Here is a 19,582-nt window from a genome sequence, read left to right as displayed (position 1 = left end):
CCGGATTGGCCGCCGGGACCTGGGTCCCTGGGGAAAGTGAAAGTGATAGTGGCAGTGGCAGGATCTGGGTGTGTCTGCCCTCCTGCTGGGACCCGCCAGCCGGACACTCCGGGATTCGTCCTTCAGCCCCCAACACACGGACTGTGCACCCCGGCGGTATCTGCTCCCCCCCGCCTCCAGCACAGGGGCCATGGCCTGGGGGCTGCTGCTGGCGCTGTGCGGGGGGCTCCTGGCTGCAGCCGTACATGGGGGTGAGTGGGGGAGGGTGAGCCCTGGCTAGGGGTGCGTGGAGGGGCTGGGGGTGCAAGGTAGGCCCTGGTTGGAGTTTAGTGGGGGGGCAGGATGAGTCCTGGCTGGGTGTGTGTGACTGACAGATAGGAGGGCTCCCTCTCACGCAGGGGTACCAAACTGGGGGCCATGGTTTGCTCTCCGGGCGGGGGGACAAGAGTGTCTGTGGGAAGCAGGTGAGGAACTGGGCTCCCGGGGGCCTGGGGGACCCTCTGCCCTAAGAGCAGGCGGGGGTAGCAGTGCTGGGGGTGCGATGCAATCAGCAGTTCTCCTGTAGCCACAGCCGGCTTGACTGGCCCCCTCACCCGCCCCCTGCATCCCTGGTGCGTTTAGTTCCTGGGAAGGGCTGCGGGCGGGTGCGCAGACTCACCGTCCTCGTGGGAATTGCGTTCCCTGTTTGCTGGTTAGGTTGGGTGTGAGTGCTACGGCTCTGTGGTAACCCCGTGTGCCTGCCTCAGTTTCCCTGCGCACTGCCCCGGTGCCCGGCTGGGGATGGTGGGGGTGGCTTTCACTAGTGGGGGGTTACCCCAGGCTACACCCTTGGAAGGGAGACAGAGGAGGGGGAGGGGCTGCCTGCAGGGCTGGGGCTGGCTGCTGGGGGTGTGAGCCCTCTCCCCTGGCCGAGGGTGCAGGGAGGGGGCTCAGGGTGCTGGCTCTGGTGACCCCCTCCCCCCAGGTTGGACTGTGCCGGCTGCCCCTGGCAGCAGTGGATATAGGGCAGGTCGAGCAGGGCGACTGCCGCAGGCCCTGCGCATGCACTACTACTACTGCAATATTCCCCACGCCCTGGGCCCTGCAAAACTCTCATCCGCCCCAGCTCCTGGGACCCAATAGCCCTTCTCTTCTACCTGCCGCCTGAGAGTCCCCTCTGGCTGTGGCTGGGAGGGGTGGGGGAAGGCCCTGAGGACCCCCCCACTCTGCGTTCAGAGTTCAGTTTGTTTACTAAACGCCAACGACAAAGGGCCTAGCACACACTAGTGCCCCACTCCTCCATCCCTGCACATTCACATGCGCAGAGATTGCACGGGCATGTCCAACACCCTGCAGCCTCACACACACCCCACAAATGTCTCCATTCTGTGGGCACTTTGCACTCCCTTCCCTCCCCTCATGGGGCATTTGCCTAGGGGGGCGGGTCTATAGGAGCAGTTAATGCCCCCGCCAATGTCTGCCCCTCCCCCAAAACAAGCCACTGGCTTTCAGAGGTGCAGGCTGAGAGCGTGTCCTTCCTGATCCCCCTCGGCCCCACACCGGGTGAGTCACTGACAGGCCCCAGCTCCTCCCTCACCCAGGGCAGTGACGCAGGGCTGGGAGGTCTCTGCTGCTGTCCACTGGGTAACACTGGTGCCCCTGGGCCAGGGAGGAAGCGGCTGCCAGACTCCACCTCTCTGCTGTTGCTACAGGGCACCACAGGCTGGCCGTGATGGTCACTGCTGTCATCCATGAAGATGGGACCCACCACTTCACCATGAGCACTCAGGTGGCCGGTGTTCAGGTAATGCGCTACAGCAGTGAGACGCAGGAGGTCAGGCCCAGCCAGGACTGGCTGGCACAGGCCGTGGGCGCCAAGTATCTCCAGGAAAAGACCAGAGAGTTCTGGGGATACGAGGAGGGAGCCAAGGAAGATATCAGGTGGTGGATGCAGCTGCACAACCAGACAGGCGGTGAGTGGCAGCTGCGAATGGCCACAAGGGAAAGGTGCCTGCCCAGAATCCCTCCCCTGGGGAACAACTGTGCTATGAGCACAAGCCAGGCACGTTTCCCAGCTCCTGATGTCATGGGCCCAGTCCAGCCCCCATGTCCCACCTGCCCACGGACACATCTCCGAGCTCCTGGTGCCACTGTCCATGGGCAGGTGGGATGGCGGGGGCTGGGCATGTTTCCCAAGTCCTGGTGTCACCACCCAGCCCCCACCCCGTGTCCCACCTGCCCACGGACACGTTTCCCAGCGTCTGGTCTGAGCTCTCCCCCTCTCCCACAGGATTTCACACGGAGCAGGTCCATGTGGGCTGTGCCCTGAGCGACCAGACCCCCATGGACCTGCAGTTCCAATACGCCTTCGATGGGCAGGACTTCATCGCCTTCGACAACCAGACAGGGACGTGGGTGGCAGCCGTGCAATTGGCCTTTCCCCAGAAGCAGCTCTGGGACAGGGACGTGTCCTGGACGCAGTTTGTCCGGCGATGCTTGCAGCACGATTGCTTGGGGACCCTGCAGGTCCTGGTGCAGCAAGGGCAGAGCATCGTGGAGCGGCAGGGTGAGCGAGCAGGCGGGGGCTCCCTTACGTTCCCTTCCCAGCCACTTGTTCCCCCTCCCCCTGCTTCAGCTCCCCCTCCCCTGGCAACGAAAGTGCTTTCAGATTGACCCTTAATGAGTCTGTGCCGGGCTATTAGTGCTGACCCGCTGTGATGGCGCATCGGGGTCGTCCCCCCCCCCAGAATCCCCCCCACCCCCGTAGCAGCCAGACCAGACTCTGCCGGCCAGTAGAACAGGGGGGTTTGTTGCTCCTCCAGGACACGGCCCAGCACAGACAAGGTGTGGGTGCAGGAGTCAGGGCCAGGCAGCCTCAGACCCCTTGGGTTAAGGGTCCACAGGCCCCTGGCCCCTCAGTACTCAGATCAGTCTCCTCTCTTCATGTTTCCCTGCCAAAAACTGCTCAGTTCCCAGGCCCTGCCCCCCAGCCAGGTGGTGTCTCCCCCTCCCTTCCTGTGGATTAGTGTAAAGTGATGCACATTGTAAAACATAACCCCAGCTAGACACACAATATAATGGGGGCTAATTTAGCTACAACTGATCAGGAAAGAGATCTTGACATTATCGTGAAGACATCCACGCAGTGTGCAGCATCAGGCAAAAAGGATGTTAGGGGGATCCCCCCCCCCCGATCCTCATCTTGGGCTGTTCCCTTCATGTTTCCCAGCCAGCAACTGCCCAGCTCCCAGCCCCTACCCCCCCAGCCAGGTGCCGTCCCCTCCCTCCCTTTCTCTCTCCCCCGGGGAAGAGCCTTGTTCCCTGCGCAGGCTGGGACTGAGTGTCTGGGCCCATCCACGTGTGGGGGAATCAGTGGGAATCACAGCCCACAGCACAGGGGGACCCCAGAGAACAGAGCAGACAGCCCCTCACTACATCACACCCGCCGTTGCTGGTTCTGACTGCCTGTGCAGCACACTCCACAGGGCTACTCCTCTGCCGCTCTGACCTGCCACAGCCTCCCCGTGTGCGGGCACCACTGCAAGGGTCCAAGCAGGGCTAACGGCACGCACCACGGCAACTCACAGCCCGATCCCGCGTCCTCTCCTGCAAGGCACCAAACCAGCCACACAGACCACTTCTGCCCCCCGCACTGGCCAGCAAAACGTCACAACCACTTCCACCCAGTGCTCCCTCGGCCCCCCCAACACAGGGGAGAGGTTCTAACCCATCCCCACCTCCCCTCAGACACCCCAGTGCTCCCTGTGCCCCCCAGCCCCCCTTACACAGGGGAGAGGTTATAACCCATCCCCCACCTCCCCTCACACACCCCAGTGCTCCCTGTGCCCCCCAGCCCCCCTTACACAGGGGAGAGGTTCTAACCCATCCCCACCTCCCCTCAGACACCCCAGTGCTCCCTGTGCCCCCCAGCCCCCCTTACACAGGGGAGAGGTTATAACCCATCCCCCACCTCCCCTCACACACCCCAGTGCTCCCTGTGCCCCCCAGCCCCCCTTACACAGGGGAGAGGTTATAACCCATCCCCACCTCCCCTCAGACACCCCAGTGCTCCCTGTGCCCCCCAGCCCCCCTTACACAGGGGAGAGGTTATAACCCATCCCCCACCTCCCCTCAGACACCCCAGTGCTCCCTGTGCCCCCCAGCCCCCCTTACACAGGGGAGAGGTTATAACACATCCCCCACCTCCCCTCAGACACCCCAGTGCTCCCTGTGCCCCCCCAGCCCCTCCTTACACAGGGGAGAGGTTATAACCCATCCCCCACCTCCCCTCAGACACCCCAGTGCTCCCTGTGCCCCCCAGCCCCCCTTACACAGGGGAGAGGTTATAACCCATCCCCCACCTCCCCTCAGACACCCCAGTGCTCCCTGTGCCCCCCAGCCCCACTTACACAGGGGAGAGGTTATAACCCATCCCCCACCTCCCCTCAGACACCCCAGTGCTCCCTGTGCCCCCCCAGCCCCTCCTTACACAGGGGAGAGGTTATAACCCATCCCCCACCTCCCCTCACACACCCCAGTGCTCCCTGTGCCCCCCCAGCCCCACCTCACACAGGGGAGAGGTTATAACCCATCCCCCACCTCCCCTCACACACCCCAGTGCTCCCTGTGCTCCCCAGCCCCCCTCACACAGGGGAGAGGTTATAACCCATCCCCCACCTCCCCTCAGACACCACAGTGCTCCCTGTGCCCCCGAGCCCCCCTTACACAGGGGAGAGGTGATAACCCATCCCCCACCTCCCCTCACACACCCCAGTGCTCCCTGTGCCCCCCAGCCCCCTTACACAGGGGAGAGGTTATAACCCATCCCCCACCTCCCCTCACACACCCCAGTGCTCCCTGTGCCCCCCCAGCCCCCTTACACAGGGGAGAGGTTATAACCCATCCCCCACCTCCCCTCACACACCCCAGTGCTCCCTGTGCCCCCCCAGCCCCCCTTACACAGGGGAGAGGTTATAACCCATCCCCCACCTCCCCTCACACACCCCAGTGCTCCCTGTGCCCCCCAGCCCCCCTTACACAGGGGAGAGGTTCTAACCCATCCCCCACCTCCCCTCACACACCCCAGTGCTCCCTGTGCCCCCCAGCCCCCTTACACAGGGGAGAGGTTATAACCCATCCCCACCTCCCCTCACACACCCCAGTGCTCCCTGTGCCCCCCCAGCCCCCTTACACAGGGGAGAGGTTATAACCCATCCCCCACCTCCCCTCACACACCCCAGTGCTCCCTGTGCCCCCCCAGCCCCCCTTACACAGGGGAGAGGTTATAACCCATCCCCCACCTCCCCTCACACACCCCAGTGCTCCCTGTGCCCCCCAGCCCCCCTTACACAGGGGAGAGGTTCTAACCCATCCCCCACCTCCCCTCACACACCCCAGTGCTCCCTGTGCCCCCCAGCCCCCCTTACACAGGGGAGAGGTTATAACCCATCCCCCACCTCCCCTCACACACCCCAGTGCTCCCTGTGCCCCCCAGCCCCCCCCACACAGGGGAGAGGTTATAACCCATCCCCCACCTCCCCTCACACACCCCAGTGCTCCCTGTGCCCCCCAGCCCCCTTTACACAGGGGAGAGGTTATAACCCATCCCCCACCTCCCCTCACACACCCCAGTGCTCCCTGTGCCCCCCAGCCCCCCCCACACAGGGGAGAGGTTATAACCCATCCCCCACCTCCCCTCACACACCCCAGTGTTCCCTGTGCCCCCCAACCCCCCTTACACAGGGGAGAGGTTATAACCCATCCCCCACCCCCCTCACACACCCCAGTGCTCCCTGTGCCCCCCAGCCCCTCCTCACACAGGAGAGAGGTTATAACCCATCCCCCACCTCCCCTCAGACACCCCAGTGCTCCCTGTGCCCCCCCGCCCCACCTCACACAGGGGAGAGGTTATATAACCCATCCCCCCACCTCCCCTCAGACACCCCAGTGCTCCCTGTGCCCCCCCAGCCCCCTCACACAGGGGAGAGGTTATAACCCATCCCCCACCTCCCCTCACACACCCCAGTGCTCCCTGTGCCCCCCAGCCCCTCCTTACACAGGGGAGAAGTGATAACCCATCCCCACCTCCCCTCACACACCCCAGTGCTCCCTGTGCCCCCCAGCCCCTCCTCACACAGGAGAGAGGTTATAACCCATCCCCCACCTCCCCTCACACACCCCAGTGCTCCCTGTGCCCCCCAGCCCCCCTCACACAGGGGAGAGGTTATAACCCATCCCCCCTCCTCCCGTCACACACCCCAGTGCTCCCTGTGCCCCCCAGCCCCGCTCACACAGGGGAGGGGGGGATGGGTTATAACCTCTCCCCTGTGTAAGGGAGGCTGGGGGGCACAGGGAGCACTGGGGTGTGTGAGGGGAGGGGGGGATGGGTTATAACCTCTCCCCTCACACACCCCAGTGCTCCCTGTGCCCCCCAACCTCCCTTACACAGGGGAGAGGTTATAACCCATCCCCCACCTCCCCTCAGACACCCCAGTGCTCCCTGTGCCCCCCAGCCCCCCCTTACACAGGGGAGAGGTTATAACCCATCCCCCACCTCCCCTCACACACCCCAGTGCTCCCTGTGCCCCCCCAGCCCCCCTTACACAGGGGAGAGGTTATAACCCATCCCCACCTCCCCTCACACACCCCAGTGCTCCCTGTGCCCCCCCAGCCCCCCTTACACAGGGGAGAGGTTATAACCCATCCCCCACCTCCCCTCACACACCCCAGTGCTCCCTGTGCCTCCCCCAGCCCCTCCTTACACAGGGGAGAGGTGATAACCCATCCCCACCTCCCCTCACACACCCCAGTGCTCCCTGTGCCCCCCAGCCCCTCCTTACACAGGGGAGAGGTGATAACCCATCCCCACCTCCCCTCACACACCCCAGTGCTCCCTGTGCCCCCCAGCCCCCCTTACACAGGGGAGAGGTTATAACCCATCCCCCCCTCCCCTCAGACACCCCAGTGCTCCCTGTGCCCCCCAGCCCCCCTCACACAGGGGAGAGGTTCTAACCCATCCCCACCTCCCCTCAGACACCCCAGTGCTCCCTGTGCCCCCCAGCCCCCCTCACACAGGGGAGAGGTTCTAACCCATCCCCACCTCCCCTCAGACACCCCAGTGCTCCCTGTGCCCCCCAGCCCCCCTCACACAGGGGAGAGGTTATAACCCATCCCCACCTCCCCTCAGACACCCCAGTGCTCCCTGTGCCCCCCAGCCCCCTTTACACAGGGGAGAGGTTATAACCCATCCCCCACCTCCCCTCACACACCCCAGTGCTCCCTGTGCCCCCCAGCTCCCCTTACACAGGGGAGAGGTTATAACCCATCCCCCCTCCTCCCCTCACACACCCCAGTGCTCCCTGTGCCCCCCAGCCCCGCTCACACAGGAGAGGGGGGGATGGGTTATAACCTCTCCCCTGTGTAAGGGAGGCTGGGGGGCACAGGGAGCACTGGGGTGTGTGAGGGGAGGGGCGGATGGGTTATAACCTCTCCCCTCACACACCCCAGTGCTCCCTGTGCCCCCCAGCCTCCCTTACACAGGGGAGAGGTTATAACCCATCCCCCACCTGCCCTCACACACCCCAGTGTTCCCTGTGCCCCCCCAGCCCCCCCTTACACAGGGGAGAGGTTATAACCCATCCCCCACCTCCCCTCACACACCCCAGTGCTCCCTGTGCCCCCCCAGGCCCACCTCACACAGGGGAGAGGTTATAACCCATCCTCCACCTCCCCTCAGATACCCCAGTGCTCCCTGTGCCCCCCAGCCCCACCTTACACAGGGGAGAGGTTATAACCCATCCCCCACCTCCCCTCAGGCACCCCAGTGCTCCCTGTGCCCCCCAGCCCCACCTTACACAGGGGAGAGGTTATAACCCATCCCCCACCTCCCCTCGGACACCCCAGTGCTCCCTGTGCCCCCCCCAACCCCCCTTTACACAGGGGAGAGGTTATAACCCATCCCCCACCTCCCCTCAGACACCCCAGTGCTCCCTGTGCCTCCCCCAGCCCCCTCACACAGGGGAGAGGTTATAACCCATCCCCCACCTCCCCTCACACACCCCAGTGCTCCCTGTGCCCCCCAGCCCCCCTCTCACAGGGGAGAGGTTATAACCCATCCCCCACCTCCCCTCAGACACCCCAGTGCTCCCTGTGCCTCCCCCAGCCCCCTCACACAGGGGAGAGGTTATAACCCATCCCCCACCTCCCCTCACACACCCCAGTGCTCCCTGTGCCCCCCAGACCCCCTCACACAGGGGAGAGGTTATAACCCATCCCCCACCTCCCCTCAGACACCCCAGTGCTCCCTGTGCCCCCCAGTCCCCACCCTACACAGGGGAGAGGTTTAACCCATCCCCCACCTCCCCTCACACACCCCAGTGCTCCCTGTGCCCCCCAGCCCTCCTTACACAGGGGAGAGGTTATAACCCATCCCCCACCTCCCCTCAGACAGCCCAGTGCTCCCTGTGCCCCCCAGCCCCCCTTACACAGGGGAGAGGTTATAACCCATCCCCCACCTCCCCTCAGACACCCCAGTGCTCCCTGTGCCCCCCAGCCCTCCCTTACACAGGGGAGAGGTTATAACCCATCCCCCACCTCCCCTCAGACACCCCAGTGCTCCCTGTGCCCCTCAACCCCCTTACACAGGGGAGAGGTTATAACCCATCCCCCACCTCCCCTCAGACACCCCAGTGCTCCCTGTGCCCCCCAGCCCCCTTACACAGGGGAGAGGTTATAAACCATCCCCCACCTCCTCTCAATCACCCCAGTGCTCCCTGTGCCCCCCAGCCCTCCCTTACACAGGGGAGAGGTTCTAACCCATCCCCCACCTCCCCTCAGACACCCCAGTGCTCCCTGTGCCCCCCAGCCCCCTTACACAGGGGAGAGGTTATAACCCATCCCCCACCTCCCCTCACACACCCCAGTGCTCCCTGTGCCCCCCAGCCCCCCTCACACAGGGGAGAGGTTATAACCCATCCCCCACCTCCCCTCAGACACCCCAGTGCTCCCTGTGCCCCCCAGCCCCCCCTTACACAGGGGAGAGGTTATAACCCATCCCCCACCTCCCCTCGGACACCCCAGTGCTCCCTGTGCCCCCCAGCCCCACCTTACACAGGGGAGAGGTTATAACCCATCCCCACCTCCCCTCAGACACCCCAGTGCTCCCTGTGCCTCCCCCAGCCCCCCCTCACACAGGGGAGAGGTTATAACCCATCCCCCATCTCCCCTCAGACACCCCAGTGCTCCCTGTGCCCCCCCAACCCCCCTTACACAGGGGAGAGGTTATAACCCATCCCCCACCTCCCCTCAGACACCCCACTGCTCCCTGTGCCCCCCCCAACCACCCTTACACAGGGGAGAGGTTATAACCCATCCCCCACCTCCCCCCACACACCCCAGTGCTCCCTGTGCCCCCCCCAACCACCCTTACACAGGGGAGAGGTTATAACCCATCCCCCACCTCCCCCCACACACCCCAGTGCTCCCTGTGCCCCCCCCCCAACCACCCTTACACAGGGGAGAGGTTATAACCCATCCCCCACCTCCCCCCACACACCCCAGTGCTCCCTGTGCCCCCCAGCCCCCTCTTACACAGGGGAGAGGTTCTAACCCATCCCCCACCTCCCCCCAGACACCCCAGTGCTCCCTGTGCCCCCCAGCCCCCTCTTACACAGGGGAGAGGTTATAACCCATCCCCCACCTCCCCTCAGACACCCCAGTGCTCCCTGTGCCTCCCCCAGCCCCCTTTACACAGGGGAGAGGTTATAACCCATCCCCCATCTCCCCTCAGACACCCCAGTGCTCCCTGTGCCCCCCAACCCCCCTCACACAGGGGACAGGTTCTAACCCATCCCCCACCTCCCCTCAGACACCCCAGTGCTCCCTGTACCCCCCCCCCAACCCCCCTTACACAGGGGAGAGGTTATAACCCATCCCCCACCTCCCCTCACACACCCCAGTGCTCCCTGTGCCCCCCAGCCCCACCTTACACAGGGGAGAGGTTATAACCCATCCCCCACCTCCCCTCGGACACCCCAGTGCTCCCTGTGCCCCCCAGTCCCCACCCTACACAGGGGAGAGGTTTAACCCATCCCCCACCTCCCCTCACACACCCCAGTGCTCCCTGTGCCCCCCAGCCCTCCTTACACAGGGGAGAGGTTATAACCCATCCCCCACCTCCCCTCACACACCCCAGTGCTCCCTGTGCCCCCCAGCCCCCCTTACACAGGGGAGAGGTTATAACCCATCCCCCACCTCCCCTCAGATACCCCAGTGCTCCCTGTGCCCCCCAGCCCCCCCTACACAGGGGAGAGGTTATAACCCATCCCCCACCTCCCCTCAGACACCCCAGTGCTCCCTGTGCCCCCCAGCCCCCCCTACACAGGGGAGAGGTTATAACCCATCCCCCACCTCCCCTCAGACACCCCAGTGCTCCCTGTGCCCCCCCAGCCCCCCTTACACAGGGGAGAGGTTATAACCCATCCCCCACCTCCCCTCACACACCCCAGTGCTCCCTGTGCCCCCCCAGCCCCCCTTACACAGGGGAGAGGTTATAACCCATCCCCCACCTCCCCTCAGACACCCCAGTGCTCCCTGTGCCCCTCAACCCCCTTACACAGGGGAGAGGTTATAACCCATCCCCCACCTCCCCTCAGACACCCCAGTGCTCCCTGTGCCCCCCAGCCCCCTTACACAGGGGAGAGGTTATAAACCATCCCCCACCTCCTCTCAATCACCCCAGTGCTCCCTGTGCCCCCCAGCCCCCTCTTACACAGGGGAGAGGTTATAACCCATCCCCCACCTCCCCTCACACACCCCAGTGCTCCCTGTGCCCCCCAGCCCCCCTCACACAGGGGAGAGGTTATAACCCATCCCCCACCTCCCCTCAGACACCCCAGTGCTCCCTGTGCCCCCCAGCCCCCCCTTACACAGGGGAGAGGTTATAACCCATCCCCCACCTCCCCTCGGACACCCCAGTGCTCCCTGTGCCCCCCAGCCCCACCTTACACAGGGGAGAGGTTATAACCCATCCCCCACCTCCCCTCAGACACCCCAGTGCTCCCTGTGCCTCCCCCAGCCCCCCCTCACACAGGGGAGAGGTTATAACCCATCCCCCATCTCCCCTCAGACACCCCAGTGCTCCCTGTGCCCCCCCAACCCCCCTTACACAGGGGAGAGGTTATAACCCATCCCCCACCTCCCCCCACACACCCCAGTGCTCCCTGTGCCCCCCCCCCAACCACCCTTACACAGGGGAGAGGTTATAACCCATCCCCCACCTCCCCCCACACACCCCAGTGCTCCCTGTGGCCCCCCCCAACCACCCTTACACAGGGGAGAGGTTATAACCCATCCCCCACCTCCCCCCACACACCCCAGTGCTCCCTGTGCCCCCCAGCCCCCTCTTACACAGGGGAGAGGTTCTAACCCATCCCCCACCTCCCCCCAGACACCCCAGTGCTCCCTGTGCCCCCCAGCCCCCTCTTACACAGGGGAGAGGTTATAACCCATCCCCCACCTCCCCTCAGACACCCCAGTGCTCCCTGTGCCTCCCCCAGCCCCCTTTACACGGGGAGAGGTTATAACCCATCCCCCACCTCCCCTCAGACACCCCAGTGCTCCCTGTGCCCCCCCAGCCCCCCTCACACAGGGGAGAGGTTATAACCCATCCCCCACCTCCCCTCAGACACCCCAGTGCTCCCTGTGCCCCCCAGCCCCCCCTCACACAGGGGAGAGGTTATAACCCATCCCCCACCTCCCCTCACACACCCCAGTGCTCCCTGTGCCCCCCAGCCCCCCTTACACAGGGGAGAGGTGTTAACCCATCCCCCACCTCCCCTCAGACACCCCAGTGCTCCCTGTACCCCCCCCCAGCCCCCCTTACACAGGGGAGAGGTTATAACCCATCCCCCACCTCCCCTCACACACCCCAGTGCTCCCTGTGCCCCCCAGCCCCCCTTACACAGGGGAGAGGTTATAACCCATCCCCCACCTCCCCTCACACACCCCAGTGCTCCCTGTGCCCCCCAGCCCCCCTTACACAGGGGAGAGGTTATAACCCATCCCCCACCTCCCCTCACACACCCCAGTGCTCCCTGTGCCCCCCAGCCCCTCCTTACACAGGGGAGAGGTTATAACCCATCCCCCACCTCCCCTCACACACCCCAGTGCTCCCTGTGCCCCCCAGCCCCCCTTACACAGGGGAGAGGTTATAACCCATCCCCCACCTCCCCTCAGACACCCCAGTGTTCCCTGTGCCCCCCAGCCCCCCTTACACAGGGGAGAGGTTATAACCCATCCCCCACCTCCCCTCAGACACCCCAGTGCTCCCTGTGCCCCCCCAGCCCCCTTCACACAGGGGAGAGGTTATAACCCATCCCCCACCTCCCCTCAGACACCCCAGTGCTCCCTGTGCCCCCCAGCCCTCCTTACACAGGGGAGAGGTTATAACCCATCCCCCACCTCCCCTCAGACACCCCAGTGCTCCCTGTGCCCCCCAACCCCCCTCACACAGGGGACAGGTTCTAACCCATCCCCCACCTCCCCTCAGACACCCCAGTGCTCCCTGTGCCCCCCAGCCCCCTTACACAGGGGAGAGGTTATAACCCATCCCCCACCTCCCCTCACACACCCCAGTGCTCCCTGTGCCCCCCAGCCCCCCTTACACAGGGGAGAGGTGTTAACCCATCCCCCACCTCCCCTCAGACACCCCAGTGCTCCCTGTGCCCCCCAGCCCCCCCTTACACAGGGGAGAGGTTATAACCCATCCCCCACCTCCCCTCACACACCCCAGTGCTCCCTGTGCCCCCCAACCCCCCTTACACAGGGGAGAGGTTCTAACCCATCCCCCACCTCCCCTCAGACACCCCAGTGCTCCCTGTGCCCCCCAGCCCCCCTCACAGAGGGGAGAGGTTATAACCCATCCCCCACCTCCCCTCACACACCCCAGTGCTCCCTGTGCCCCCCAGCCCCCCTCACACAGGGGAGAGGTTATAACCCATCCCCCACCTCCCCTCACACACCCCAGTGCTCCCTGTGCCCCCCAACCCCCCTTACACAGGGGAGAGGTTATAACCCATCCCCCACCTCCCCTCAGACACCGCAGTGCTCCCTGTGCCCCCCAGCCCCCCTTACACAGGGGAGAGGTTATAACCCATCCCCCACCTCCCCTCAGACACCCCAGTGCTCCCTGTGCCCCCCAGCCCCCCTCACAGAGGGGAGAGGTTATAACCCATCCCCCACCTCCCCTCACACACCCCAGTGCTCCCTGTGCCCCCCAACCCCCCTTACACAGGGGAGAGGTTATAACCCATCCCCCACCTCCCCTCACACAGCCCAGTGCTCCCTGTGCCCCCCAGCCCCCCTGACACAGGGGAGAGGTTATAACCCATCCCCCACCTCCCCTCACACACCCCAGTGCTCCCTCTGCCCCCCAGCCCCGCTTACACAGGGGAGAGGTTATAACCCATCCCCCACCTCCCCTCAGACACCCCAGTGCTCCCTGTGCCCCCCAGCCCCCCTCACACAGGGGAGAGGTTATAACCCATTCCCCACCTCCCCTCACACACCCCAGTGCTCCCTGTGCCCCTCAGCCCCCTTACACAGGGGAGAGGTTATAACCCATCCCCCACCTCCCCTCACACACCCCAGTGCTCCCTGTGCCCCCCAGCCCCCCTTACACAGGGGAGAGGTTATAACCCATCCCCCACCTCCCCTCACACACCCCAGTGCTCCCTGTGCCCCCCAGCCCCCCTTACACAGGGGAGAGGTTATAACCCATCCCCCACCTCCCCTCACACACCCCAGTGCTCCCTGTGCCCCCCCCAGCCCCCTTACACAGGGGAGAGGTTCTAACCCATCCCCCACCTCCCCTCACACACCCCAGTGCTCCCTGTGGTACACCAGCCCCAGTTATCAATTCTAGGCCTGGTTCAGGGCAGAGGGATAAGCCAACCGTTTAGGGGCTCAGGGCTGTCTGAGCAGTGGTCAGGTCCCACTCCGGCAGAGGGCCAGCAAGTGCATAGGCCTGGCCTGCATCAGGGGTTCCCCGGGGTCAGGTGCAAGCGGGGATCCTGCCCTCTGCACACTGCCCAGGTGAGCTCCATCTCCTGAGTCAGCAATGGATCAGCTGCCCCCAGGCTGCTTCCCAGTTTCCCCTGGGGGCCTACCTGGCCCCGTGTCAGCTCCTCAGGGTGCACCAGGGACAGCGGTGCTGGGGGAGTGTCCACGGGCTCCAGGTTGGGGCGGAGCAGCAGTTCTAGAGGCCCTGGGCGAGTCTCCTCTCCGGGGCAGTGCAGCTAAGCCTTTCCCCTTAGGCAGCACAAGTGGCTGCATTACAACTGGGTCCGTGGCTCCTGCTTTTATACTCCCGGCCCCGCCTTCTTCTTCCAGTGGGTGGGGCTGGGTTGCTCTGGCCCCACCCACCAGGGGGTCTTAGGGAGTCCTTTTCCTTCCGCATCAGAGGGAGGTGATGCTGCCACACTGCGGTTGTTAATAAAAGAGAGAGAAAATGGATAAAAGATTGTCAAAGGCAACAAAGTGCCTGTGTTGTCAGCTATCCCCGTGGGGCTGTGGGAATGGGTCTGGGACTGACACCGGGGATTCGCCAGCCCCAGTACGGATCAGTGTGAACGGGCGCAGACGGGTCTGACACCCACGGCAGGGGTGGACGTGCTACAGGGCCTGTGTCTCCTGCCTCTCACCCTGTCCCACGTGGCTCACTCTCTGTCTCCCCCCAGTGCCCCCCGAGGTCTCGGTGTCCCGCAGAGACACCCCCCACGGCCCCGTCACCCTCTCCTGCCGCGCCAGCGGCTTCTACCCGCGTCCCATCCACCTCTCCTGGGTGCGGGACGGAGGCGACGTCCTGGCAGAGACGAGCTCCAGCGGGATCCTGCCCCTCGCCGACGGCACCTACCACACCCAGTCGTCCCTGGAGATCGGCCCGCGGCCGGACGGGCCCCGCTACGCCTGCCGGGTGGAGCACAGCAGCCTGCCCGCGCCCACCCTCGTCTGGGGTAAGGAGGGAGCTGGGCAGGGGGATTCTAGAGAAGGGGCGCAGTTGAGCCACAAGATGGTCAGTCTCCCTGCCCATTGTCCATGTGAACTCTTCTAGCTCTGGGTATTCGTGTGACCCACAGAAAGGGCCGACTCCTCAGAGAATCAGATTTTATTGCCATGGGGGTGTCCAGTGGCAGTGAGTTCCACAAGTTAACAGTGTTTCAAGGGAAAGGCCCAATTGCTGTGTGGTGTGTGTGGCTGGCAGGGCCCAGCAGAGCCCCCATCCCCTGTGCCCCATCCCTGGCCCCCTCCCAGCCTGGCCTCTCCCCTCCCCCATAGGCCAGGTCTCTGCAGGGCTCCTGGGGAGCTGTTCAAGGCCGAGGCCTGTGGCTGCCCCAACAGAGACCCCCCCCCCGTGACTGAGCCCTTCTCCGTCCCACAGCCCCTGAGAAGGGCCCCCTGCCCCCCGGGGTCCTGGCCGCTATCGTCCTGGCCGCGCTGGGTCTGGCTGGAGCCGCAGGGGCCGGCGTCTGGCTGTGGAGGAGAAAATCAGCAGGTGAGAGCAGGTCCCTGCAGGGCTGGGCCATTGGGCTGTTGCTGGCTGGGTGGTGGGTGCCCCGCGGGGGTGGGGCTGGCCTGGGGGAGGGGCCATGGGGGCCATGGGGAGCCCTGTGTTGGGGGGAGGGAGTCGGGGTCACTGTGGGGGAGGGGTCCCCCTGCTCCCCTGCACTCACCCCCTTTCCCCGCTTGTGTTTCAGGCCGTCAAAAACCTGTCTACACCCCGGCAGCCAGTGAGTAACCCCTGGGAATGGGGCCCGGGTGCCCCAGTGCATGATGGGAGGGGGGGTCCCATGGGGGGCAGAGGGGCCCAGCAGTGACTGCAGAGGGCCTGCGCACTGGTGACTGGCTCTGACAGACCCCGGGCCGGTGGGAGCTGCCAGGCCGTCCCAGCCCCCCCAACCCCCCCCCCAGCATTTTCTGACCCCACCTCTGCCGGTGCCCAGCCCAGGGCCCAACGCGTTGCAGCCACAGGTCACCCCTAGAGCAGCGCTTGGCCCGCTCCCAGCATGCACCGGGGCCTTGGCGGGACGCTGGGGGGGAAGCAGGCTTGTCCCTGGGGCTCTGGGGCCGGGTGAGGGGCTGTTACACTCTGTCCAGGTGGCCTGACCACAGCCCAGCTGTCAGGGCCGGGGTGTCTGTGCAGCATGGGGGGGGGAGCATCAGGGGACTTGGCTGGGGGAGCCGGGAGCTGAATCCCTCCCCCCTCCGGCTGGGAGCCCCCCAGCTAACCCCACCTCCGGGCCATTTTCTCCTCTCCCCACAGCTAAGCTGGGAGAAGATTCGGCCTCCAGCTCGTCCTCGGGAACAGAGCCCCGGAGCGTGGGATCCCGGAGCTAGGGCTGGCCCTGCCCTGCTGCTGACCCTGCTGACTCCCCCCTGCGCTGTGGGGATGCCTGCTGGGGGACTGGACCCGTTTCCCCCGGTAGGTGCTGGGACCTAGGTTTGCATTCTCTGCTGCAGCTTTGAAAGTCTCACAGGATTAGCCATGTTGGTCTGTAACTTAAAAAAACTATAAAAAAGAGCCGTCCTGTCGCGCCTTCGGGTACGTCTAGACGACAGGCTTTTTGACAAAGCTTCTGTCGACAAAGAGCGTCTAGACTCCAGCCAGTTCTGTCGGCAAGGCAAGCTGCTTTCTCGACATGGCAGTGTGGGCGCAAAGGACGGTGCAGCTGCAATAACGCCTGCTGGCCACAGAACTCTGTCGACTCAGGGCGTTTTCCTCGTGGAACGAGGTTTACTGCCATCGACAAAACTGCCAAGTTCTGTTGACGTGTCGACAACTCAGCGGTAGTCTAGACACAGGGATAGTTTTGTCAAGAAAAGTCCACTTTTGTCGACAAAACCCTGGGCTGTGTCTAGACTGGCCAGTTTTTCCGGAAAATCAGCCGCTTTTCTGGAAAAATTTGCCAGCTGTCTACACCAGCCGCTTGAATTTCCGCAAAAGCACTGACTTCCTACTGTCTGAAATCAGTGCTCCTTGTGGAAATACTGTGCTGCTCCTGTTCGGGCAAAAGTCCTTTTGCGCAAAACTTTTGTGCAAAAGGGCCAGTGTAGACAGCTCAGATTTGTTTTCTGCAAAAAAGCCCCAATGGCGAAAATGGCGATCGGGGCTTTTTTGCGGAAAAGTGTGTCTAGATTGGCCACGGATGCTTTTCCGCACATATTCCTGCGCATCCAGAAATATAATCTATGCTATCATGTGCCGACAGTGTCCGTCTGCTATGTACATTGGACAAACATCTCAGACACTCGCCAAAGGATTAATGCCCACAAAACAGATATCAGACAAGATCACAAAGAGAAAACAGTTTCTTGCCATTTTAACCAGAAAGGACACTCTCTCAATGACTTAACCACCTGCATTCTGCTACAAAGACCTTTTACATCTGCACTTGAAAGGGAATCCTCTGAACTGTCATTCATGTTAAAATTCGACACTCTCCAGTAGGGGATGAACAAAGACCCCAACTACCTTACCCATTACAAAGATAGCTTCCCCAGTTATCACCTCTAATACCATTAGCTCACAGACATCTAACTTTCCCCACCTCTAATATCATCAATTCACAGACACTTACCTTTCCTCCTCCCCCGCCCCCCCCCCCCGCATCCCCCTCCTGTTCTGAAATGTGATTTGTCCTTTTCATGTGTGTTCATTTTTTGATTGTATCCTTTGGTATATAGGGTCGTGCCAATTATCTTCCACTGTTTGATCTGAGGAAGTGGGTCTGGCCCACGAAAGCTCATCACCCAATAAACCATCTTGTTAGTCTTTAAAGTGCTACATTGTCCTGCATTTTGCTTCAGCTACACCGGACTAACACGGCTCCATTTCTATTACTGTGCCAATCTAGACGCTCTTTTCCAAAAATGCTTTTAACAGAAAACTTTTCTGTTAAAATCATTTCCGGAAAATCATGCCAGTCTAGACGTAGCCCTGTAGTCTAGACACACCCTTAGAGAAGAACAAACAGACCCAGCGCCGTGGGCTTTCACGGGCACAGCCCACGTCCTCCATGTGCGGGGAGAGGCGCAGGGGCTCAGTCAGAAAGCAGAACGAGAGGGGAGGGGGAGGAGGAACCCCCGTCAGTTAAAGCCTCCGGCTACATGAGGCTGATGGAGAGGGCTGGAAGGGCCCACGCTTGGCGTCGGGTGTCCTTTGGGTGCTGCATGTGACGGCCCCGCCGAGGGAGGCCTTTGCTCGGTCCCTGGCTAGGGGTGTCAGATGGCAGGTGAGGCCAGTGCCTCAGTTTCTCTCTCAGCTGGTGTCTGAAGTTGCTTTGTGCTATGTGACTGGGAGACCCAGCAGTGAGTGCCCGGGCGGGTTATACCATCCCCAGCAGGGTCCTTTTCGGATGCCTGATTTGTGTCCATGTATCCTTTGTCCGGTTTGGCCAATACCCATGGCCACGGGGCTCTGCTGGCATGTGATGGCCAAGGTCATATTGAGTGAAAGAAGCTATCTGCATATATATGTGTGTGTCTATGCAACCACCCTGAAGTTGCTGCCCTCGACGTGCTGTGAGTAGCACTGTGGGCCCCGGGGCTCCCAAAGTTGAGTAGCCCCGCCCAAGAGGGTAACGAAAGCCTGCAGGAAAGGGGACTTCCCCGGTGTGGAGACGTAGCTGGAAAGAGGAGAGTTTCAGGGGGAGTTGGAAACAGGCTGGAGTGTGTTACAATTAGCCAAGTGGTGACTGTTGATTTTAACTTGCCACCTGCTTGGCTCTGCCTGTTCTCACTTGTAACTCCTGAAATCCTACTGCTTGTGGTTAATAAAATGACTTTGTTACTATCCAGCCCAGTGTGAATGACTGTGCACATAACCCGGTGTCTCAGTTCTCCCTGCGTCAGACCTTGCCCTGGGGGGCCTGCTGGCTCCCCACCCTACCCTACCCTATGGCCCCACTCAACAGGCCCCTCTGCCCTGGTCTCTGGCCTGCCTCTGCCCCGCAGCCACCCGAGGAGGCCATGGGCTTTCATGGGCGAGAGCAAGGGGGAGGCGGTGGAATTTCTCCATGACCACTCACCATTGAACGCTGCAGCGGGACATTACACAGACCTGGGGAAGGCGGGTGAAGAGCCGTAAAAAGATACTGGCACCAGAGTGAAACGCCTGCAAACTGCAGGCAACCTCGCAAGAGCACCAGAGGTGAGGCAGTAACTAACTGCGAACCCCAGACCAGACAACACAGGGCACCCGAATCACCACCCTGCAGCCAGTCGGTCTCGGTGGAGAGGTGGATGGGACGCGGGTGGAAGCCGCTGGCGCGGCAGGAGAGGGTGACGGGGCCGTGGGGGGCGGCTCTGCGGGGCAGGGTGGAGCCCGGCAGCCACTTCCTCCCTCACCCGGGGCACCAGCAGGGGCAGCAGACACCTCCTAGCCCAGCCCTGACCCCGTCCCCCAGGCCCAGCCCTCAGCCCCGACCCCAAGCCCCCCAGGAGCTGGGCGCTGTCAGACCCACCCAGTGCGGAGCCAACAGGAACCAGGAAGGACGAACTCTCAGCCTGCGGCTCCCCCCCACTCACCCCCAGCCGGGGCTCTCCCAGC

The 19,582-nt window shown here is 63.2% G+C and overlaps 1 protein-coding gene across 1 annotated transcript; it reads left to right on the top strand.

The window, feature by feature from the left end:
* The first annotated feature begins 73 nt into the window (after positions 1–73).
* Positions 74–19,554, top strand: LOC149522008 (class I histocompatibility antigen, F10 alpha chain-like). Its single transcript, XM_089771668.1, has 7 exons — positions 74–251; positions 1,692–1,952; positions 2,270–2,545; positions 14,715–14,990; positions 15,416–15,529; positions 15,732–15,764; positions 16,298–19,554. Exons 1-7 carry the CDS (start codon positions 191–193, stop codon positions 16,369–16,371), a joined length of 1,095 nt encoding a protein of 364 aa, XP_089627794.1. The 5' UTR covers positions 74–190; the 3' UTR covers positions 16,372–19,554.
* Positions 19,555–19,582: the final 28 nt, after the last annotated feature.

The sequence above is a fragment of the Pelodiscus sinensis genome, chromosome 19, assembly GCF_052426305.1.
Source record: "Pelodiscus sinensis isolate ZL-2025 chromosome 19, ASM5242630v1, whole genome shotgun sequence".
Classification (NCBI taxonomy): domain Eukaryota; kingdom Metazoa; phylum Chordata; order Testudines; family Trionychidae; genus Pelodiscus; species Pelodiscus sinensis.
Note: the sequence above shows the minus strand (reverse complement) of the source record. Positions and strands in the feature narration are given on the sequence as shown.